The sequence below is a fragment of the Peromyscus eremicus genome, chromosome 14 (assembly GCF_949786415.1).
Source record: "Peromyscus eremicus chromosome 14, PerEre_H2_v1, whole genome shotgun sequence".
Taxonomy (NCBI): Eukaryota; Metazoa; Chordata; class Mammalia; order Rodentia; family Cricetidae; genus Peromyscus; species Peromyscus eremicus.
In genome coordinates this window covers 79,526,773-79,551,349 of record NC_081430.1, presented here as the reverse complement: position 1 = coordinate 79,551,349, position 24,577 = coordinate 79,526,773, and the positions used below count along the sequence as shown (strand labels likewise).

Genomic DNA, 24,577 nt, shown 5'->3' with positions numbered 1-24,577 from the left:
TGTACAATGGAAGAAAGAAAGCATCTTCTTTTTTTTTTTTTTTTTTTTTTTAAAGATTTATTTATTACATATACAGCATATATGACTGAAGGCCAGAAGAGGGCACCAGATCTCATTACAGATGGTTGTGAGCCACCATGTGGTTGCTGGGAATTGAACTCAGGACCTCTGGAAGAGCAGTCAGTGCTCTTAACCTCTGAGCCATCTCTCCAGCCCAGAAAGAAAGCATCTTCAACAAATGGTGCTGGCATGACTGGATGTCAGCACGTAAAAGAGTGCAGATAGATCCATATCAATTGCCATGCACAAAACTCAAGTCCAAGTGGATCAAATACCTCAACATGAATCCAGTTACACTGATCCTGATAGAACTGAAAGTGGGAAGTAGCCTTGAACACATTAGCTCAGGAGACTAGTTCCTGAATATAACATCAGTAGCACAGACACTGAGATCAACAATTAATAAATGTGACCTCTTAAAATTGAAAAGATTCTGTAAGGCAAAGGACATGGTCAATAAGACAAAATGGCAGCCTACAGAATGGGAAAAAGATATTTACCAAATCCACATCTGACACAGGGCTGATCTCCAAAATATATAAAGAACTCAAGAAACTAGACATCAAAATAGCAAATAATCTAATTTTAAAAATGTGCTACAGAGCTAAACAGAGAATTCTCAACAGAAGAATTTCAAATGGCAGAAAGACATTTAAGGAATTGTTCAATATCCTTAGTCATCAGGGAAATGCAAATCAAAGTGAGTCTGATACACTTGTCAGAATGGCTAAGATCAAAAACATTGATGACAACTCATGTTGAAGAGGATGTGGAGTAAGGGGAACACTCCTCCACTGTTGGTGGGAATGCAAACTTGTGCAGCCACTTTAGAAATTAGCATGGGGGTTTCTCAGATAATTGGGAATTAATCTACCTCAAGACCCAGCTATACCACTCTTGGGCATATACCCAAAGGATGTTCAATCATACCACAAGGCCACATGCTCAACTATGTTCATAGCAGCATTATTTGTAATAGCCAGAGCCTGGAGGCAACCTAGACGCCTCTCAACCTCAGAATGAATAAGGAAAATGTGGTACATTTACACAATGGAGTACTACTCAGTTGTACAAAATAATTGATTTCATGAATTTGCAGGCAAATGGATGGAACTAGAAAAAAAAAAAACATTCTGAGAGAGGTAACCCAGACAAAGAAAGAAAAACATGGCATGTACTCACTCATAAGTGGATATTAGGAGTAAAGTACAGGATAACCAACCTACAATCCATAGGCCCAAAGAGGCTAGAGAACAAAGAGGGCCCAAAGAGGGATGCATGGATTTCCCTGGGAAGGGGAAATAGAAAAGATCTCCTGGGTAAACTGGGGGCAGGGGAGGGGTGGATGTAGGGATGTGAACTTGAGAGAGTGGATTGGGTGCAGGAGGCAGTTGGAGATGGAATGGAGGGTAGAGTAGTGAAAGAGACATCTATGATGGGAGTTGGATTGGGTGGTTAGGGAGAAACTTGACACCAGGGAAACTCCCAGGAATCTACAAGGATGACCCCAGCTAAGACTCCTAGCAATAGTGGAGAGGGTGCCTGAACTGGCCATCTACTATAATCAAATTGGTGACTACCCTAATTGTTATTAGAGATATTCTATCCAGTAACTGATGGAAGCAGATGCAGAGATCCACAGCCAAGCACTGAGCTGAGCTCTGGTAGTCTTGCTGAAGAAAGGGAGAAGGGATTATATGACCCAGGGGGTCATGACAGGGGAACCCTCAGACACAGCTAACTTGAGCTCATGGCAGCTCATGGATTCTGGACCAACACTTATGGAGGCTCCATGGGACTGACCTAGCCCTCTGCATGGGTGTGACAGTTGTGTAGCTTGGTGCTACAAGCTGGAGGATTATGAAGTAGGGATTCAGCTATATATGGTTAAAGCTATAACTGGAAGAATCAAGGAATTCTTCCAGAGGATCCCATATCTCAAGGAGTATTTAGTGCTATTTGGCTTTTAATATATCGGCTGTTTCCTGCTATGAATTTCATGTGTGCTCCCAATAGCTCCCCAAGAACTTGTAACAGTGTATTTTATCTGAAATACCTCTCAAGTATCCAAGGCCAAAACAGCAGGCAGAATAAGCATTTCAGATCAACTGTTCATCTCCTGAATTAAGGTAAACACCCTTACAGAGCACCACCTGTCTCCTAGGCCTAGGAGACAGGCAGAGGTTAGGTGCATAGCTTTGTTTCTTGTGCAAATGAAGCTCAGACCCTCCTTTTTCTCACAGCCCAAGCGGCATTCCAGAGCAACTGACTCATAACAAAAGGGTTTTTTGCATACCAGGTGCAATGAAGCTATTGAGGCAGGTTTCCTAGCTCTGAACAGAGTTATCCCACCCTGCCAGAAAATGGCCATATAGAAAAATAGAGGCAGTTTTATTTTTATGGACACAGAGCTTGCAAGGTTGTAGACTGGGTCACAGGAAGAGGAAGGGGAAAGAACAAGGATGGAGAAGAATGAAGTTGAAGATGAGGATGGGGACGGAAAAGAACTTAGAGACAATAGGAGGAGAAGGGACAGAGAGGAGCTGTGTATGAGTACAGAATTGAATCTGTGTAGACAGAATCTTGTGTCAGATGAATAAAGTGAATGGACTGTAGAGCTTGGTGTACTTGGATTCATTCCCTCAGATTACCCCCACTGATCTTAGTGTCTTCCCCAGGACTCTGGGAGAAATCTCCTCAGGGCAGGCCATGAGGAAAATTTGATAGCTTGGTCTCTTTGTAAGGCTCCTAGCTGTGAGATCAGGACCTGTCCCTGCTGTTTAGCTGGCTTTTGGGAACCTGTTACCCATGCTGGATTTACTCTGCCCAGCCTTGACACAAGCAGGGAGCTGGGTCCTGCCTCAATTTGATGTGCCGTGGTTTGTTCAAGCCCATGGGAGGCCTGCTCCTTTCTTAATGGAGATGGAGGAGGAGTGGAAGGGGAGGGGAGTTGATGGGAAGTGGGGGATGGAGTGGAGTGGGGGCACTAGAAGGAGAGGAGCAAGGGGAAACTGAGGTTGGTATGTAAAATAAATGAAAAAGTTATCTAAATGTTAAAAAAGTGTTATAAGATGAAAAAAAGAAGAGGTGGTTTAGTTCTAAATGCAGATGTATTCAGAAGCTGCTCATGAGAGCACGGCCCCACCTCTGTCTTTATAGATACTAAAGTGCCCGGCTACTCACAATACAACCAACAGCTATGAACATGGTGTAAGCATTCTGTATGTCATCAGCAGGCGACTGCATCCCAGCCTAAAAGCTGACTGTGCACTCCCCCCTCTGTCTCTCTCTCTGCACGCTCTCTCTCTGTCTGTCTCTCTGTCTGTCTGTCTCTCGGTCTCTCGGTCTCTGGTGCCCCTCTCTTCTGTACTCTCTCCCTGTACTCTCCCATTAACACTAACCAATATAAGCAGAGTACTAAATACCACATATGGTCACTAATCTTCTCATGGCTGCTTCTTATCATGTTTCAAAACTTTTCCCGAGCTCCAGAAACCAGCTTAAATCCATCTGGACAGGCCAGATCTACCTCAGATAAGTGCCAACTCCCCTGGTCTGGGAACACTCCAAAAAAATAAAATAATGATATTTTTCTCTCTAAGCTTTTTCTGTGTCACCAGCATCTTGTCAGACAAAAGGTTCCTAGTCACGGCCACGAGGGATGCACTGCATCTCCAGAGCAATGGATGGCAGACAGCCCATCATCCAACAACACCTGTCTATCTTGGAAGATCCCCTCTTCCCTACCCCCCCCCAACAAGAGCCAACTGATGTCCACCAGTCAGCTGGAAGCAGTTTTTGAGAGAAACGACGCCCCTATTCATTCCTATTTACTTGCTTTTTTTTTTTTTTTTTTTTAATAATAAGCAAAAGTCTGGAATGTAAGCATTCTGTACGTCATCAGCAGGCGACTGCGTCCCACCCCCATGCTCTCTCTCTGCATCTCTCTCTCTCTCTCTCTCTGCCCCTTTCTGTACTCTCTCTCTGTACTCCCTCCACGCAGTCTCTCTGTCCCTGTCTCTGTCTCTCTCTGTGTCTCTTTGGTGCTCTCTCTCTCTCTCTCTCTCTCTCTCTCTCTCTCTCTCTCTCTGTACTCTCTCTCTGTACTCCCTCCACACAGTCTCTCTGTCCCTGTCTCTGTCTCTCTCTGTGTCTCTTTGGCTCTCTCTCTCTCTCTCTCTCTCTCTCTCTCTCTCTCTCTCTCTCTCTTTTCTTCTCCTAATAAAGCTCTAAAAGGTAACCATGGCTCGTGATTCCTCCGCTCTCTTCCGCTGCCAGCCAAACCGCAGCGGCCACGGTATCACTGGGTCCTGTTGTGACTGTGACCTTTCCACACAGTAGCCACGGCCAGCCACAAGCACCACCGTCTACCCTTACACATGGCACCTGAGCCCACATGATATGCTATCCTCCCCAGTGGGGAAGTTGATTCTGATTTGCTTTGTGCTTCTGTGGGCATAGAAATCAGTGCTACAGAGAGGTCAAAATCATGTTGTCAGGCTAGTTCTACAGCATCATTGCTTCTGTATGCAACATCATGCTAGCCATGAAAACTTTGTAATCTGTATCATTGAGGTATTTGTGTGCATTGCTGACAACATTTACAGCCAACGCATCTAAAGAGATTACACAAGTGAGCACCCTTAAAACCAAATCTAATGTACCCTACCAAACTAACAGTTGAAGGTGGAAGTCTTTTCATATACAAGTTTTATGGATTTTAACATAGGTTACAAGAAAATGAAAGAAAGTGGAATTTGGTAACACTAAGGAAGTGCAAGAATTCTCTAGCAACTGACTCCAAAGCAATAGAAGTTATTTATGAACTGCCTAAAAAGCATTTTGGCAACAATCTGAAGGAAACAGAGACACAAGAGAATACTGCTGGACAGTTGAGTGAAATCAAACAAATAATTCATGATGTGAATCAGAAATTCAGCGAGGAGGAGAGGGAAGATGGTATATTAGACAGTTATAATTTTCCTGTATCTTTATGAAGATTCATCTAAACACCAGACGCATGTGTACAGGGAGGATGGGATGGCATGGAAAGGTGGACAACTGTCAACGGTAGACAGAGGCCAGCGGCATCCAGAAACATTAAACTTTCAATCTTGAAAGAGGCCGTGGAATCCAATATTGTATACTGGGCAAAACAGTAAGGGATAGACTCTTCCTCAGTGGGGCCTTTAAGTAAAAGAGCAAAGGAAAGGCTTGGCAGGCACTGTAGGAGATCTGCAATCCCCGAAGCAAGCAGGGGCTGGAGAAGGACCTCCCTGCACTTCCTAGTTTGTTCACCTGTACTCAGATAGGCTCAAAAGAGCTTTTTAGGACCTTGGGCCAGAAAGAACAGATGCCTTTGCATTCTTTTATCTCCAATCTTTGACTATCTCCTGCTTTCTAGCAGCTAAGTAAGTAATCGCCTCAGTAATTATCTCAGTGTGGGCCCAGAAAACAGGTCAGAATTTTGGATGCAGATTCTTGGATACAAATCTGTTTTGGGAAGTGTGATCCATGTTTCAAAAGGAGCCAAGGGTCTTACAGCTAGAAAACCATAGCTTGACCTTTGTGAACAAGACCATCTATGTGTGAATGCCAGCTGGGTGGTTAGGATGGCGTCCTAGTTTCTTTGCTGTTGCTGTGATAAAATACCTTGACAAAAAGCAACTTAAAACAGAAGAGGTTTATCTGGCTTACAATTCTAGGGATAGTCCATCACTGGGGGTGGGGAGTCACTGCAGTGACTTGAGTCACACCATATCCACAGTCACGGTCAGACTAGAATGGTCAGAAATAAATACATACACCTTTGCTTGCATGCTCAACTAGCTCTCCTCTCTCACATAGTCCAGGACTACCAGCAAAGGGAATAGTGTCACTCACAGTGGGCTAGGTCTTTCCATATGGTGGGAGCCCACAGAGGTTTCCTAGTGAGATCTGAGCTTGCTTTACCCGGCAGGGCTGCCTAAGGGGATGGATTGACCACATGCATTGTTACCAGATGTTTGGAAGGGTCTGCACTTGGCTGTGCTAGCGGGGAGGTCTTTTGCTCCAACCCTTGACATTTCTGTAAATAGAAGAGACAGAAGGGGCTGGTGGGTTTTGACCCTGGCCCTCCTGAGGCTATACTGTCTTCCTCCCCTCTATATTTCTACCTAAATATTTCTCACCTTTCCCTTCTCAAGAGTACCCTGGGGGAAAATGTGGGAGCAGGTCTCCCACACCATATCAACCAACACAACCAAGAAAATCCCTCTAGGCATGCCCACAGGACAAACCAATGTAGACACTTCCTCATTAAGACTCCATTCCCAGGTGGTTCTAAGTTGTATTAATTTGACAAATAAAAGTTGCCCTAGCACAGATGGAAACTGGCAGACTGGTGTGGCCAGGGTATCTCGATCACTCATAACCCTATGCCTCATCCTGTCAACACAAATTGCTTTGTTTTGAATATACTCTCAAAGGCCAAGAGGCACATATCTGTATGACAGAATGCATCTTGGTAAGGCAATACCCAGCTGAGTTAAAGTCCTTGGGTTTAGCTGCCAGAACCAATCTGAGAGTGTCCCCGGCATTTATCACATTGCCAGGCCTGGATACAAAAAACACTGCTGTGAATTTAGCTAGGGAGTAGTTATGGTAACATGTGTCAACTGGAAATGTAGAGCAGGGTTCAGTCTGAGAGCAGCCATTTCTGGTTTGATTTATTTTGGGGGGGGTGTTCAAAAAGAAAATGATGTTTTTTTCGGGTCACATACCCCAGTCAAGTAAAATGTAAATGATAAAATGGGGGAAATACCAAAATAAACCCCAACCTAAAGCATATGTATATGCTATCTCTACAGGAAGGAATAACCAGTATATTTTGTTGTCGTTGCTGCTGTTTTTCATTGCTTTGTTTTGTTCTGTATTTGTTTCCCCTCATCTTGTATATATATTACACTACTTTCCTGTCTTTTTATTTTCCAATCTCCCTTCCATTAATATGACTATGTATTAATAATTTTACCATTAATAATACTTACATTCCTAGCTTATATAATCTAACTCCTCTTTTTTCTATCCTTATGGAGTATGTGTAACTGATGTTTTCATGTTTTTTTTAAATGTGTACTTAGTATGTGTGTGTTTGCAAGATGTGTGTGTATAAGGGTATGTGTGTGTGCCACAGTGTGCATGTGGAAGTCAGGGGATAACTTTATGCAGTTAATTCTCTTCTTTCACCTTTATGAGGATTATGGGAATTGAACTCAAGTCTCCACCTGCTCAGCAAAGTACTTTTGTCCTCTGAGGCATCTCAAAGGCTCTCTGTTTTTAAACTAGATTTTAAAAATTCATTTATTGTATTTTATCAAGTCATGGTACAATGTAACTAAAAATCAATAGCAAGAGAAACTAAAGAAAATACCAAAACATTAATTTCCACTCTGATTTGCATATCTCCTCCTGTCTACTTTCCAGGGTTTGTCCTTGTCTTCCAGGGCTTTCAGGTGCATCATTAAGTTATTAATTTGCATTATCTTGGTTTGTTTTGATGCAGGCACTTAATGCCATAACTTTGTTCTTAGGACTGCCTTCATCGTACTCCATAGGTTTCGGTATGTTGTGCTTTCATTTTTATTCAAGCCTAAGCAATTTAAACTTTTCCTTCTTGATTTCTTTCTTGACCCTAATTATCATTTACCATTGTGCTGTTTAGTTCCCATGAGCTTGTGTATATTCTGTAGCATCTATTGCTGTTGATGCCCAGCTGAATTCCATTGTGGTCAGACAGAATGCAGGTTATGTTGTCAATTTTCCTTGCTTGGTGTCCTAGTATGTGGTCAGTTTTTGTAGAAAGTCCCATGGGCTTCTGGGAAGGACGTGTATTATTTAGTGTTTCGTGTAATGTTCTATAGATATCCATTTGATTAATGATATCGCTGAACTCCAGAGTTTCTGTTTAGTTTTTTTTTTCCCAAGATGATCTGTCTATTGGTGAAGTGGGATATTGAAATTACCCATGATTGCTGTGTTGAAGTAAATCTGTGGTTTTAGATTTCAGCATGCTTCTTTCATGAAACTGGGTACCATGTAAAATATTAATGAAATCATGAGTAAAATTCCCCGAATCTAGGGAAATAGAAGTCTAACCAGATACAAGAGGCACATAGGACATCAAACAGAGAAGGCAAGGAAAAAAAAAACTCACTGTATTGTATTACAGTCAAAATCGTAAATGTACAGTGTAGTTGGTTTTTTTACTCTTTGGAGGCCTGCCACCCAGCTGCCAAATAAATACATGCAGACTTATTGTTACTTCTAAATGCCCAGCCTTAGCTTGGTTTGTTTCTAGCTAGCTTTTCTAACTTAAATTATCTCGTTTCTTTTTAACTACGTTTTGCCTCTGGGCTTTTTACCTTTTTTTATTCTATATATCTTTCTTTCCTTCTTACTCCGTGGCTGACTGTGTGGCTGTGTGGCTGGCTATGTGGCTGGGTGACTGGCCCCTGGTGTTCTCCTCTCCTCTTTTTCTCGATCCTCTCTTGCTTTTTTTCAAGATTTCTCCTCCAATTTATTCTCTCTGCCTGGCAGCCCTACCTATCCCTCTCTCCTGCCTAAGTACTGATTGTTCAGCTCTTTATTAAACCAATCAGGTATTTTAGACAGGCAAAATAACACTGTCTTATAGAGTTAAACAAATGCAACATAAAAGAATGCAACACATCTTTGTATCATTAAACAAATATTCCACAGCATAAACAAATGTAACACTGTGGGGATTCACAGAGGCTCCCTAGTAAGGCCTCACTCAAGGTCAGAAAGTCTGAGCTTGCTTTATCCAGAAGGGCTGCATAATGGCATGATTTGGTCAAGGGTGTGGTTACCAGGTGTTTTGAAGGGTTTACACTTGTTGGTACTTTATACCTCGACCTTGAAATGGGGAAGTCTTTTGTGCCTTCCCTTGCTCATGTATAAAAAGCCCATCATGATTAAACTTGGGGTGGGGGCTGGGTATTGACCCAGAGCCCTCTCGAAGCTATCCTGTGTCTCTGTCTTTCTTGTTGGCTCTGCCTATGTATCTATCTATTACTTCCTCATTCTTCTCTCCTCCTTCCAAGAACCCTTCAACAGGCTGGAGCTGGCCTCCGACATAACACATCTTAAACTAATATTCCACGACAGGACAGAACAAAAAAAAGTATGTAACTGAAAAACTTTGAAAGAGAAGGGCCAAGGCAACACAAAGAGAGGCCCATCAAAATAACTGCTAACTTTTCAGTCTAAACCATGAAAGCAAGACCAGTGTTTTTCAAATTCTAAAAAAAAATTACCACCCAGGCTAATTAATATACCAAGCAAACTTATCTTAATTGATGGAAAAGAGAAAAACTTTCCGTGATATACACAGGTTAAATGAATTCATGAGCAAAAAGCAGCACTACCAAGGACACTGAAAGGAATATTTCCATCTGAAGAGAGAAAAAAAACACACCAAAGAGACCACAGGAGGGGGAAAATCAATGACGCTACTCATTAAATAAAAGAAAATCAAGAAACTCCCAGACACTACAAACCCAACAAAACGGCAGGGAATGTGATGGTTTAATTTCAATGTGCTACCAATTAGATCATCTAAGTAGGATTCCTCAACTGAAGAAGTGTCTTAACTAACTTAATTGATGTGGGAGGACCTATTCCAAATGTGGGAGCACCTTCTGGTAATATCCCAGATAAAAAGGAAAGGGGTAGAAGGGAAATTATTCACTGTTTGCTCACTCGTTCTTCTCTCATGCCACCAAGCTAATTTATCTTGCTGCTGCTGATTCCTCTGCTGACATCAGAGCCAGCATAAGCAGGCTTCCATCAATGACCGAGGACCAGTGACTCTCCAGTAACTCCCCATATCTTTGGTGCCAGGTTTGGGCTGTGAGGCACCCAGCCCTATGGTCTGAGTAACTATCAGGTTCTCAGGTGTGCTTTAAGCAGTGAATACTTGCTTGACAGATAGAGAAGTTGTATTTTCCCCCCTTTGGATAAATTCTGTTCACTAACAGAGTGAACCGCCAATGAATGAACGTGACACAGTGTTACCAAGTTCTCTTACATAGGGCATGAATGTATTGAACTGTGCCTGTACTACACAAAAGGTACAATTTCCTGCCCAAGTATGCAATCTCACTAGTAGTTTGCTGTGATGATGTCTTTCCCAGTGTGGTTTGAGGCTCATAAGAAGATAAAGTCCTTCCTCTGTTTCCCTCTGTTTTCACATTTGTGGATATTATTTATTTTTACATTTTTTTAAATTTTAACATTTGTGGAGATGTTATTTAAAGTGCCAACAGTATCAATCTAATTATGTCCCATAACTTTATTACCCTCTCTCCGTGCCCCCCTTCCCACACGCTTTCCCACCGTAGGCCAGCATTGTACCTTTCTCATGGCTCCCCAGGATCTGCCTTGAGGCCGGGGGCGAAGTAACAAGAAAATGCTGGTGGGCGCGGGGAACCACCACTCCCAGCATCCTCCGCGCTCCCAGTGTCCACGGTTTCCTCTTCCGGTCCGGCGGCCGAGGAAACTGTAAAAGCTATGCTGGGGACGCGGCGTGGAGTTTGATTCACCTTCACCTGCGCGGGGCACCAGCTGACCCCGGGCTTCCGCCCGGAGAGCTGTCAGACATGAACGGACGGGTGGATTATTTAGTCACTGAGGAAGAGATCAACCTGACGAGAGGACCCTCGGGTAGGCGCGGGACTTGGAGGGAGTAATTGCTGAGCTGGTTGGTTGGTTTTTGGAACCCGGTTTACCTGGCTGGAGAGCAGGCCGGCCCGATCGAGTCGCGTCCAGGAACGCTCTCGGGCACGGAGCAAGAGTCCATTTTTTTTTTTTTTTTTTTTTTTTTTGCTAGTTAACGGACCCTGGGACTCCGCTTCACGACCCAGTCGAATTACCACAGGCGTTTATGGCCAGGAAGGGTTTCTTCCTGCTGGTGTAGTAGTCGGAAAGTCTAGAAAAACGCCCGCTGTTTAGTCAGCCTGTAGTAGACGCCACATCCGTTATTCAGGTGCCCGCATCCTTCTTGTTTCTCTGTGGGCCCGTTCAGGTAAAAAGGAGAGCAATAAACGGTGTGGTTTTTCTGAGTGCATGGCAATTTCCCTGGTGCTAGGGACCCTGTCTGCATTTCTGGGAAATTAATTTACAGTTTCAGCTGGAATGCTAAAGCAGGAGGATTTAACTATTACAGAAGTTTCCAGACCTAGCGCCACCCCAGAATTATTTGGACTTTTTTTGCTTTTACTTTTCTTTAATAAACAAATTAAAATGAAAATGCTATTTTTCTAGTCCCATGATTAGGGATTTGGATTCAGTATGGATTAAACAGTTCTTTAAACACTTCATGTTATTCTGACAGGAAAGTTCCCCTCCCACTCAGCCCCGCGGTGCGGTCTTCCTCATGGATGCTCGTGGTTGGGCTGGCCTTTTGACATTACTACGAGTGCTACCGTCTCCCTTGATCTTTGCTGTTTTCTTTATGGCTCTAACAGTTTAGGTTTAGGGTTAGCCACTTAGGGCCAAGTTTTTGATCTAACATCTTACTAGTTTTTTGTTTGTTTGTCTGGCTGGTTTTAATTTATTGGCAGAGTAATTTAATTGATATATGCTATAGTTTCTTCTCTGTAGAATGGAGATGGTTATGAAATGCATAGTGTTTCACATATAGTGTTAGGGTGAAGCCAGTTACTCCCTGGGAAATATTTAGAACATTGTCTTAACATATGGCAAGCAGTGTTTATTTGCTACTATTGTTATCATTAGTGAATGAATGTCTAGACAGACCTTAGTAAGTTCTGCTAAATACTGTATTAGAAGAGTTGAATAAATCGTTGGTTACTGTGAATTTCTATTCTACTTAGAATACTCTGTCAACTTTTCTCATCTACAAGTTTGCAATAGCTTACTCACTACTGATAGATTATTCTGTATAAAGCACAACTTTCAGAATTAGTCATACTTTTTGTCTTCCTGTTATGAGAAAATTGAAAGTTGGTCTTTGTTGGGCCCTGGCCCCTGTTTTTGGGGAGCTGTTGCCTTGCTTGCTGACCTTGATCAGATGTCCTCTCTATGCTAATTCCCTGCTGGTTTCATTCCTCCTAAACAGCTTACTGAAGGTTCCTTGTTTGCGTATCCTGCATATTGGTGTAATGCTAGAATGTAAAACATCTGTAGTTTACTTTTGCCCTCCCAGGTTCTTCCACTGTACTGTAAGTCTGTACTTAAGGCCTCTTCCCTCCTTCAATAAAGGGCATTCTACTGAGACGAATGACCCGCTGTCTTGTCTCTCTTTTTAATCCTCAGCCCCTGGCTCGGACATGGTGAATGGGTAGTAACTCGGGCGTTGCTACAGATCCTATTTATGGGAGTAACTCACTGCTAATCTTTGTGGTTTATGTAGAAGCTCTGTCCTGGTTGGGTTTTTTTTTTTTTTTTTTTTTTTTTTTGTCAGCTTGGCAGAAGCTAGAATTATCTGGGAAGAGAAACTTCAATTGAGAAAATGCCTGGCAAGCCTGTGGGGACATTTTCTTGGTTGATGATTGATGTGGGAGGATCCAGCTCACTGTGGGCAGTGAGTGCTACCCTGAGCAGGTGGTCCTGGATTGTAAGAAAGCAGGCTGAGTAAGTCATGAGGATCAAGCCAGTAAGCAGCACCCCTTCAGTTCCTGTCTCCGGGCTCCTGCCTTGAGTTCCTGCCCTGATTTCTTTTCATAATAGACTGTTACTTGAAAGTGTAAGATTAAATAAATCCTTTCATTCTGTAGTTGCTTGTGTCATGGTGTTTTGTCCTAGCACCAGAAACCTAAGATAAGCTCAGAAACTAGTTCAAAGGCTTTTCAATGTGCCCAAGTGTCTTGAATTTTCTTATTTTATACACTTCTTCTCTCAATATCAATGATTTTTAAGGCTAACATGGTAGAAATGGATTTTATTATATTTATTTAGTTATTTGTGTGTGGTGCGGTTGCACCCAAAGTCTGATGTCCCCAAAGACCACTAAGAAACTGATCTGAAGCAAAGAGTCTTCTCAGTCATGAGTTCAAACCTGGGCCCCTTGTCTGTCACAGCGGTGGAGTGAGAGGGACCCCACACAGTAACAGGATAGGATTTTTATAGTGGTTACGGTTGGGGGGTCTAGGGGAGTTCCAGCTCTATATAGTTACAGGCTCAGGATTGGTGCTTACTACAGGTAATTGGTGATTCTTGGTTTGAACTGACTGGAGAGCTGCAGCTGCAAGGAAATTGCCATCTCTTCTAGCAGTTTATGTCATCGTATCTATATCATTAGCAGGCCCACTTTCTCTGACAACTAGACATCCCATTTCTTATCTGTAGGAAACTTGCTCCCTCTAACAGCTATGGTATATAATCTATCATATCCTTTAGGTTATGGCAGGAAATGTCTGGAATTCATTTTTTTATGTGGCTCTTAATTGTCTGGGTCTAGGGGACAGCACATCCTCTGAGTTTCCCAGGGCCTGCTGCCCCTAGTCTAATCTTCTGCTGGGTTTCCCAGGGTCTGCTGCCCCCAGTCTAATCTGGTGGGTTTCCCAGGGCTTAGGGGTGGAGGGGCAGCACATCCTCTGGTGGGTTTCCCAGGGCCTGTTGCCCCCAGTCTGACCCTTCTCTAAGATGGCTGCAACTCTGTCATCCTCTCAGGGCAAAGGGCCTGTAGAGCTCAGAGGACAACTTTCAGGAGTCAGTTTTCTCCTTCTATCAAATGGGTCCCTGGGATTGAAATCAGGTTGTCAACTTGGTGGCAAGTACTTCTACCACTGAGCCATCTCACCCAGCAGCCTCAGATCTTTAAAAGTCTATTTTTATGTACTTTTCATCTTTTGATACTTCTTTTTCTTAGGATCTAATTGCTTTACAAGTCCATAAAGGCATCAAGTTCTTTAACCTAAATATCCTACCATGATACTACTTTTTCTTTTTTTTTTTTTTTGGTTTTTCGAGACAGGGTTTCTCTGTGTAGCTTTGTGCCTTTCCTGGAACTCACTTGGTTGTCCAGGCTGGCCTCAAACTCACAGAGATCCACTTGGCTCTGCCTCCCGAGTGCTGGGATTAAAGGTGTGCGCCACCACTGCCCGGCTCCATGATACTACTTTTTATGATGCTTGAGGTTTTTTTCTTGCCTTCTGGCAAGAACCTAATGTATTTTGATATAGTCTCTTTGCAGTAGTACCACAGTATTTCTAGGGTCTTCCAATGAGAGCAGATTTCTGATATTATTTTTGCTTTAAGCACTTAATTCAACATAATATCACTGAACTTTTGGATATTTAAGTGGGCATTGTCTGATTTCTAAGCATTGATCTTACAGATCTAAAGTTTCTAGTTTTAGAGACTATTAAATAAGAGGAATAATTATATCTAGGTAACGTGTTTTTACACAAAAGCAATTTAATTTCTGTGTTGTATAGTTATTTGTTTAAAAATAAAGAATGTGGGCTGGAGAGATGGCTCAGAGGTTAAGAGCACTGACTACTCTTCCAGAGGTCCTGAGTTCAATTCCCAGCAACCACGTGGTGGCTCACAACCATTTGTAATGAGATCTTGCGCCGCCTTCTGTATACATAATAAATAAATCTTAAAAAAAAAAATAAAGAATGTATTTATCCATTGAGTAGCTTCTGGAATTTTCATAAGTATTTCCAAATATTAGTCATTGTTATTAGTCAGGTTTCTTTAGAGGAATAGAATCAATAGAATGAATATGTATATTAAAAGGGAGATTTATTAGATGGTCATACTTGATAAGGTCTGAGTAGTCCAACAGTGCTTGTTTGCCCAATGAAGAGGTTGAGAACCTGGTAGCTACTCAGTCCATGCCTCAGCAGATACCAATCTGGTGCTGAAGATCTGGAGGATTCCTAGGGAGCCCCTGACCTTTAATCCATACTGGAAGCCCAAAGACACTGGATTCTGATAGAAGGGAAGAAATAGAAGACAGATAGAAGAAGCAGCAGAGGCAGCAGCAGTAGGGGAGATGGTCTCGACCAATAGGGTGATTAAACTCACCAGGGAAGTGTGAAGGAAATAAGGCTTTAAAAGGAAGCTTTTTCCCTTGGACTGCATATCTGGTTGACATTGGAAGGTACTGCCTACACTTGAAAATCACTTACATGTTCGTTCGTGGTTAATCTCCTAGTTGATTCCAGATCTAGTAAAATTGAAAACCAAGATTAACCATTATATTGATGTAAATCATAGCACTTCCTAAGAAAAAGTAATTACAAGTTTAGAATTGAACTTGCTAAAAATAATCATTGGATGTTTGTTGGTTCAGTAAACAAGGAAAGGTTTCAAGTTCCTGCTTATCACTTCCCAGAACTAGTTCCTGGTCTGTGGCACTGTTGGTCTCAGAATCTTCATGGTGACATCATGAAGATACACAGAGAAGAAGTCAGTAATTACCACTAAAAAGTGTGTAATTTTGATAGTGCTATGGGAGTCTTTCTACAGGAGAAATATGAGAAGCCTCTGATTCTACGTATACAGTTCTGTTTATAGGCAGCATTGTCTGGTTTTACTGGGTGAAGGTGTGTATGATTACCTCTTTGTGCCAGAATGATGTCAGACAAGAATCTTGGATATTTGCAGTTTTGTAAGGCAAATGAACCTATTGAAAAAACAGACAAACAAATCCACAATCCTGGGAAAATGACAACAATGAAATGAGTGTCTAAGTAGTGAAAGGGAAATGGCATGTAGTGTGGCCTTTGTCCTGTGCTTCCTTCCTCGTCATTGTAAGAAAGGTCTTGGCAGTCTTTGATTCAGAAGGCTGTGCTGCTTTTGTTCTTGGGCTCATTCCTTATGTTATTTTAATTAATTTGTCATTTTAAAAAAGATTTACAAATGTTTTAATCTGTGTGAGTGTTTTGTCTGCATTAGTATGTTCACCATGTGTGTGCCTGGTGCTCACAGAAGCCAGAGGAGGGTGATAAAACCCTGAAACTGGAATTATAGGTGGTTGTGAGCTATATGGGTGGGTTCTGGGGACTGAACCCGGGTCCTCTGCAAGAGCAGCAGATGCTCTTAACTGCTGAGCTGCTATTTCTCTAGTTTCCAGGTTCTGCCAGTTTTCAATTAGCTGGTGATCTAAAGAATTGTTAAAGGCAGTAGTCATAATATCAAGTGCTTTCAAAGGTTGAACAGTTCATCTTTTATCCTTTATGAACAAGTTCAGCTTGGTTGTACTTGAAAACTCTCACTTTTTCCTATATCAAATTTAGAGATCTTAAAGTTGTAAAGACTCATTACTCTAAGCAATATGACAAGACTAATCTAACTTATTCTTTGTACCAGAGATTGAGCACAAAGACAATTCTACTGCAACTGAGTAATATTAGGATTCCAATATTCAGACATAAGGGACCAGTGTGTTTCAGCAAGTTACTCCCAGACTGCCATCTTTAGAGAGGGAAGAAGAAACACTCCATTTTCCTATAGTCTTTAGAGGCCTTTCAAAGGAAGGGATAGTTAACATAATACTTTCATAAAGAATAGTTAAGGAAGTATCTTTCTGGAAGTGTATTAATTACTGTATATTTTGTACTTGTATTTTATATTTTGTCCTGGCAAAATGAGTCTCTGTTTATAGTCACATAGGCTTATTTAGTTCTTAATGGAACCCCGAAGTAGTAGGTATTTAATCTGCACTATCAGATTAAATTGAGACATTATCTTAGGGAAGTTAAAGACTTTCCCAAGATCTAAGGCCAGTAAGAATCAGAAGATTCTACTCTAGGTCTGTTGATTCTCTTGTACCAGGTATTTCCTCCCAACACCTAAGAAATTGATTGTTGACCTTTCCCCTGGCTTTGATTTTGTTATAGCATGCCTTATATCCTCCAGGGATTTGATGCATGCAAAAAGACTTGAAAAATCCATTGCAGAGAAAGTTTGTAGGTTTTGATGTTGGTAGAGCTGCAGGCACATCAGGGTGAGAACCTGAAAACAGAACATTACATCAAAGTACTTAGGATTTTTCAGTCATGTGCGTCACCTAACCACTAACTGCAGTTATTGCTAACAGTTTTCTGATTTGTTCCTTTCTGCATCCATTTAATAGACTGGAGACTAGAGTGTTATATGTTTGCTCTGTTTTCTCTGACTGTAGGAAATTTAGCCCTGTATGGAATTTATAGTACAATAGAGACATAGTATTCACATGCAGAGGGTTAAATCTCATTGCATATATTCATGTGATTAAGGACTGTGAGGGTATGTATGTAGCAGGAAAGCAAATGAAGAGGGATGCATGGAAGAGCATGCCAGTCTGACCCTGTATTGTTTTTCTCATCACTATTGCAAAATATTGACAAAAATGGTTTAGGGAAGGAAGGGTATATTTTGGTTTATAGTTTGAGGGCAACATCCATCATGGCAGGAAAGGCCCAAGAACAGGAACTTGAGGTGGCTGGTAATATTCCCTCCACAGTTAGGAGAGGGAGAGAAGAATGCTGGCATTCTGCTCACTGTTTTCCTTTTCATTCAGAGTTTATTTAGATCCCAGGCCTTCATTCAGGACAAGCCTTCCTTTCTGTTAATGTTTCCAGGCACACTCTCATAAATACAGCCAGAAGTTTGCTTCCTAGGTGATTTTAAATACAATCAACAATAAAGATAAACCATCCCAGACTTCATACTGGAAAAGAGCTATGGGCCCTTTTGATAGTTTAAAGAAGATTGAACTTAGTAGCTTTATAGTAGGACAGGTTTTAGTGCCAGGGTCAGGGGTGATAATAGCTTTAGCCATAATAACAAGAAGAAAATTAGAAAAATGTATTTCTAAGAGATCAGTGAATAAATAAGTCTGAATATAGGAGAACTTTAGGAGATTCAAGAGAGAAATTGCTGAGGTAAGTAGAGATTGAATTGTGGAGAATATGCAGTGTAACTGTGGAATCAGTTTTTCCCTTAGATTCCATCTTAATATCTTCCTCTTCCTCTTCAGTGGTTAAGACTGAGCTTAAGAATCATTTCTGGAAGTTGTCTTTACCCAGGCTAGAAGCCGCCTTATTATCAATGTCATATATGAATTGTAGATTGCCTTCCATGTATTGCCAAAGCCCCCTTCTGTCCAGTAAGGAACAGGTAGAATGGTTATCTCCATTTTACAAATGAAGAAACCTTGAATTCTATTGTCACATAGCTCTCTGGGGCAGATTTGGACTGTGTGGAATTAAAATCCAGACTAAATACTGTAGGTTTGGTCATTATTATTTGCTTTTTTGCTTGTATCTTGTCTCTGTACTTCACTTTGAAGCATCCTTTTTTTTTTTTTTTTTTTTAAAAGAACATATATTTCACTAGGAATGGTAGTGCATGGCTTTAATTCTAGCACTTGGGAGGCAAAGGCAGAGGCAGGCAGGTCTCTGTGAGTTCAAATCCTGCCTGGTCTACATTGCTAGTCAGTGCAATGTAGTGATACCTTGTCTAAACAACACAACTGTTAGAAAAAGAACATGTATTTTATTTTTGTTTTCCTAGTGCTTTATTTAGTTTGTGACACAAAGTGGTCAGTAAGTGCAATTACCAAACTAATAGATGTAGAATATTATAATGGGATACTTTTAAGAGAACTAATAATGCCACTGTCCAGCTTTCAAAGTCAAACAGTGGTCTTCACTAGATGCAGTTAAGAAACACTGAAAGGTTGGACGTAGGAAACAGCTAAGGTGTCATAAACAAGAGGAAGGAATGGCTGGAGAGCCCTGCAAAAGAGAGAAATATATAATTATGTCTTTTGAGATTATGTTAAGGATCAGATCTAAGAAGAAATTCTTAAGAAAAAATGTTAAAGTAATATATCTAGGCATTATTTGGGATAAATAGAAAAGCAAGCTCTTTGGTGCTAAACTATAGAAACATTTTACTAAGCAGAAAAGTGGCCAGTGATTATATTTGATTAAATGCAATATCAAAGGAAATTGAATCAGAATTGTTGCTTTCACAGGATTAGAAAAATAAAGTAAAACTGTGTTCAATATGTATCTACATTATGACTAGGAATTGCAAATACTATAATATAGAACAAGAAATCATCTCTGGTTCTAATAGTTTTGCAGTATGATAGGAGAATGCCTTAGCTTTCTACAACTGTGACAAAAATTCCTGATATCAATAATTTACATGGAGGGAAGGTTCATTTTGGTTCATGGTTTCAGCCTTTGTCTGTAAGCTCTGTTGCTTTTAGTCTTATAATGAGTATATAAGAAAGTTGTTCATTTCATGGAAGCTAAGAGGCAGAGAAGAGAGTCTAACTATTTCCTTGAAAGGGCATTCCCCTTCAGTGACATAACTTTATCATTAGGTCCTACCTCTTTACCACTTGCCACTAATGGCACAGTCTGGCAACTGTGGTACGTGAGTCCTTGGGGGAAAACATAACTAGACCATGACCGAGAGTAATGATGGACATGTGCTAAAAGTACCCCCTTGTAAGAAAAGGAATGTAAGACCTGTGAATTCTCATAAGATATGTTCTATTTCTTATAGATTCAGATTCAGTGGTACACCATGGGGTTGGAGGGTACCAATAACTATAAATGCCTTTAGCAGGTGTTTTGGAAAGAAGTTAGATAATGTTATTCTCCCCTTGTACCACAAACTATGGTTTCATGTCCCCTACATATAAAGTTTACTATATGTTGAGTAAGAAGTAGTAGAAAAAGATTGAAAGGATGTTAGTTCCACAGTTAAAGAAAAAGAGGCCATGGATTTGAAAGGTAGTGGTAGGGAGGTATACATGGAAGGGGTTGGAGGGAGGAAAGGAAAGTAGGGAGTGTTGTGATTATATTTTAATTTAAAAAATGAAAAAAGGCAGTCGTAGTAAAATGGGTCCAGATTGTTATAGGAGGCAAAACTAAAGAGATTACATAATTTCTTTGTGGAAAATAAGAGGGCCAGGGGAAACATGGTCTAATAGATGAAATGCATAAATTCAGTACCTAGTCAGTTGTTTATTATGAAGTAAGAGAATAATTATGTTTACCAAGATAGTTGAAACAAGCTTTCAGAACCATGGAAAGAGTTTATACTGCCTATTTGGAAAGATAGTACCTTCAAACATCTTTGCTAGGCTGTACTTTCTTTAGCCCATCAGATGAGATACCAGGAAGATGGGATAAGGAAGGACCAATCATGTGTGTAATGCTTTTTAATGGTTGCCTCATCTTTCTGTTCTCTGAGGTTAAAGGTTTTCTTTATTTGTCAGTGCATTCATTACTATAATTCTAAGTGTTAATCCCAACAGCGAGAATAAGACCACTACCACAATTTGAGCCAAATTTGAAGCAAACTTGATTTTTTTGTTAGGGCGTACCAAGAGCTGGCCGGTGACTGCTTCCTAAGTCAGGTTAAAGAGAGCAGCCCTGAATCCATTTCTTGGGCCCCTTTTAAGGAGTAAAATCATGAGTAGTCTTACAGAAGAGAGACAATGGGACAATAAGGAAATACAGAAAAATCTCACAAACAAAAAACAAACCATCATGTAGTTACCATGTGATTAGGGAAGGTTCAGGCACGGTCAGGGAGGGTAAAGGTATTCACAAAAACAAGTCAAGGTCATGAGTTGGGTAAGGTCAGGTTCCAGGAAACAAAGAGCAACTTAGTTAATAGAAACTTATTTTTAACAATACAGCATAATGGCTCCTGCCTTCAAAATGGAGTCAGGCAGGTTCCTCAGTAAGTAACAAACAAGAGACATTTTATATTAGGAACAGAGTTTCTCTAAAGAATGTAATTATTTGGATTTAAAATGCCTTAATTATTTAACCTCCTGAATTGCTCATGTGAGCCATCTATTTTCTATTCATATATATTTATTGAGCAGCTACTGTGGGGACAAGTTTCTGTACTAGTCACAGAGAACTGAGTGTCAAAATAGAAGAATATAGTATTTAAAAATCAGAATGAGTCTTTGCGTACTCTCATTTATTTAGTCCACTGTCAATCTTGACCGTGATATCGCTGTATTAATCTGTACTATCATTTTGCCCCAGATATTATCTTGCTCCTTTGGTGGAAGAAAGAATCAGAATGACTGAATGCCGATTAAGCTTAACCATGTAATAACGAGACTTGGTACAAGTTACTTCTCTTTATATGTCTGTTCCAAGTATTATTAGAACTTACTTATATACTTGAAGATTATATACTTTTACTTTTGTTTTATATCTTTATAATGTTAATACTGCACCAGGTATTTCTAAGCACTTTACCAATAATAATAATAATAATAATATTTAAAGTGCTTAAATAGTGCCTGCCCTTACAACTGCTCTATCTAGAATAGACTTTAGTGGGGCAAGAGCTGCTTGCATGTAACCTTAGAAAAGAGGCCTTGAACACTGGAAACAGAAAAGGGGAGTGATATTCAGGGGATCCTGGGAGGTTCCATGGGTGTGGCTTCCCAGCTGTATTTAGAAGAAGCAACCTCACAGCAGACTTACTGGTTGTCTGCTCTTACAGTTTTTATGCCCCTTCTTTTGAAATGTCCCCTGAGCCTTAGTTGTCAGGGTTGGGATGCCGATGTATCAATGGGGCTAGGCACCTCATAGTCAGTTGTTTGTGTTTTAACCAGTGACACCAGTTGACATGCCAGTGTGACTGGGGAAATCTTATGGAACTCTACCCCTACCTGAAGAGCCACAGGCAATTTGATAACTGCTGAGAGAGGGAGAATTAGTCATTCCCAGGGTTGAGGCTCTTGATTGGTTATCCAGTAGCAGGTGGTAGGCGCTAGAAACATTATACATGCAGACAACACTGAACAGACTCAGCAAGTTATATTTGTTAGTTTATATGTATATGTAATAGCAATGGTTAAAGAAGAGGAGGCCACATGGATTTTTAAGGCAGTGAGGTGAGGGGTACATGGGAGGAGGGAAGGGAGAAAAAGAAGGGGGAAATGATGTAATTATAGTTTAATAAAATAAAAATATTCATCTGTAAAATACCAAATAATACTTAATATGTTTGGTAAGAAGATTAAATGAGACAGTATGCATGTAGAATGTATAAGCATTGCAGCTTGAATGGAAAGGTATCCTGGCATCTGGAAGCTAAGGAATACCACAAAGTCACACCACACAACAAACCTTACACATGAGATTTATTGAGAAGGAAAAAACCAGGAGGGTGGCTGCCTTTGCTCAAGCAAGAAACAGCAGCAAACTGAACAGGATAGAGGGCTTATATAGAGCTTCTTGGGAAGGGAGTGGACCTTTTCAGGGTGGAGTTTTCCAGGGTGGAGATGGTGGGATTTCATGTCCAGAGATTGGGCTTTTTACTCTGCAGGGTGGGGCCAGCGTCCAGCAGTTAGGGCAGTTAGTTAGAGTGTTCTGTAGGTGGAACTTGGCAGTTAGCGGTCCTAGGGGAAAGGGCCTGGCGATTCCTGTACAGGGTGGGGGCAGGGTCCAGCAGTTAGGGAAGTTATTCTGTGGGTGGAACCTGGGCCACCCAAGTGGCTCGAGGGGCTTACATCTCCCCCTTTTTTGTATTTTATTAATAAACGATCGGGTCACAGGAAAGGGGGTGATGTTATCATTAGACTACTTCCTGCTAAATCAGGGCATCGAGGTTCTTTGGGCAATCTTGATCTTCATCATCAGGATGTAACCAGGTGCTGCAGGTCTCTGGCTCCATAGCTAGGGACTGGTAATCCTGTAATAGTAACTGGTTAAAAGTCTGGTTAGAAATCTCTTGGATCTGTGTTGAAGAAATCTAGACAAGAATTTTATAAGGCAGGGTGCAACTAGTAGGATTAAGAAGAGAAGGAAAAGAGGGGTGGGAAGGGCAGCATCCACTTTGATATTGGACTGTCAGTGATCCACTGGCCAGAGGCAGCAAGCTGTTTCTTAGGTTTTTGAAGGTGTGTCTGAAGTTGTCGGATCTTATCTTTTATAGGTCGGCTAAGGACAGCCTACATCTGGCCAATGTCGACAGTCATCTCTGGTTTGATCACAGAGAAAGAAGGAATAGAGGACCAGTGTTTTAGAAGTTGATTTGGGTGTCACAGGAATAACTATCTCCTTTTGGCAACCTGCTGATGAGTAGTCTCCAGACCCCACCATACAAGTGGTCTGGTTGAACCAATAAGTATAGATTTAACAACAGTATAGAGGGGGAAAGAAAACTGAAACATTTTCCATCATCCTAAGTCACTTTCTTACACTTTCAGAACTTTCATGAACATGCCTTAAATCACTTTCTTATAACTCCAGAACTTTCATTTACATGACACTTTAAAATACTTAATTATACCTTCAGAACTTTCATTTACATAACACCTTCTTATACCTTTAAAACTTACTTAAGCTTTCACATTCTTAGATCTTTATAATATTTGTACGTTCCTATATGAGTACATGAAGGTACAGTGTTAATACCTTTTAAACAAATACTTTTTTTTTTGTTTTGTTTTGGTTTTTTTTGTTTTTTCGAGACAGGGTTTCTTTGTGTAGCTTTGCGCCTTTCCTGGAACTCACTTGATAGTCCAGGCTGGCCTTGAACTCACAGAGATCCGCCTGGTTCTGCCTCCCGAGTGCTGGGATTAAAGGCGTGCGCCACCACCGCCCGGCAACAAATACTTTTTTTTAAAAAATTCTGTCATAAACCTTGTTTTTATGATTTTTGTTTTCAGGACTGGAATTATCATACAAGAATAGAGAAAATATACATAGGTGATAAGCCCCAGTGAAGGGAAGATAGATAGGGGAATTATAAGGGACTGAATCAGCCTTTGACAGCCTGATATAGCGTAACCCTATTAGGACAGGCTGTTACAGATTATAGGTGAGGGTCTCTTGAATGATAAGCATCCGTATGTAAGAGCTGCCCCAGATAGGTGTAGGTAAGAAGAAATAGAGAAGCAAGTTTAGATATAAGAGAATTTTGGATCATTTGTTTATGCAGTGGCAGAAGTTGTCATCATGGAAAATTGAGAATGCCAGTTTTGGCTGTTTGAACTGTACTAAGGCTAAAGAGAGGCTTTAATAAAATTAGAGTCCATGGAGGAAGAGGGGAAGGGTCACAACGTGAACTCCGGAGTTTCTATAAGCTCCAGGTGGGAACTGAGAGACAATAGGTCACAGAGGTCCAGAAGGGCTTAAAGAAGCTGTGGGGGCTTAGCAGGCAGCTCCTAGGGGGAGGCGGCCAGAAAACAGGGATGTTCCAATAGTTGACCACGTGGTGAGGCCCTGCAGTGTGGAGCAGGATTCAGGAGCCAGTGAGAGGACGTTTACCAAGTAGGTGAGGAGAGATGGATTGTTAGAGCAGGTGGAGGAAGAAGCAGCTGAAGAATTTGGAACCAAATACGATGGATAGCAGAAGCCAGCAGAAACAAACGGTCTGCACACATCTTAAGGGTCCAATCAGCAACTTGAGTCATTTTGAAATGTTAAGACATGGGTGTGGTGATATATTGTGTACCCTAATAGTGTACCCTAATAAACTTATCTGGGCATCAGAG

General features: G+C 41.1%; 1 protein-coding gene across 1 annotated transcript in view; it reads left to right on the top strand.

The window, feature by feature from the left end:
• Positions 1 to 10,570: 10,570 nt before the first annotated feature.
• Positions 10,571 to 24,577, top strand: part of Synj2bp (synaptojanin 2 binding protein) — a 33,334-nt gene continuing 19,327 nt past the window's right edge. Inside the window, exon 1 of the mRNA XM_059279960.1 lies at positions 10,571 to 10,785. Within this exon, the coding sequence (XP_059135943.1) occupies positions 10,722 to 10,785 (64 nt within the window). The 5' untranslated portion in view covers positions 10,571 to 10,721. The remainder of the gene's footprint in view (positions 10,786 to 24,577) is intronic.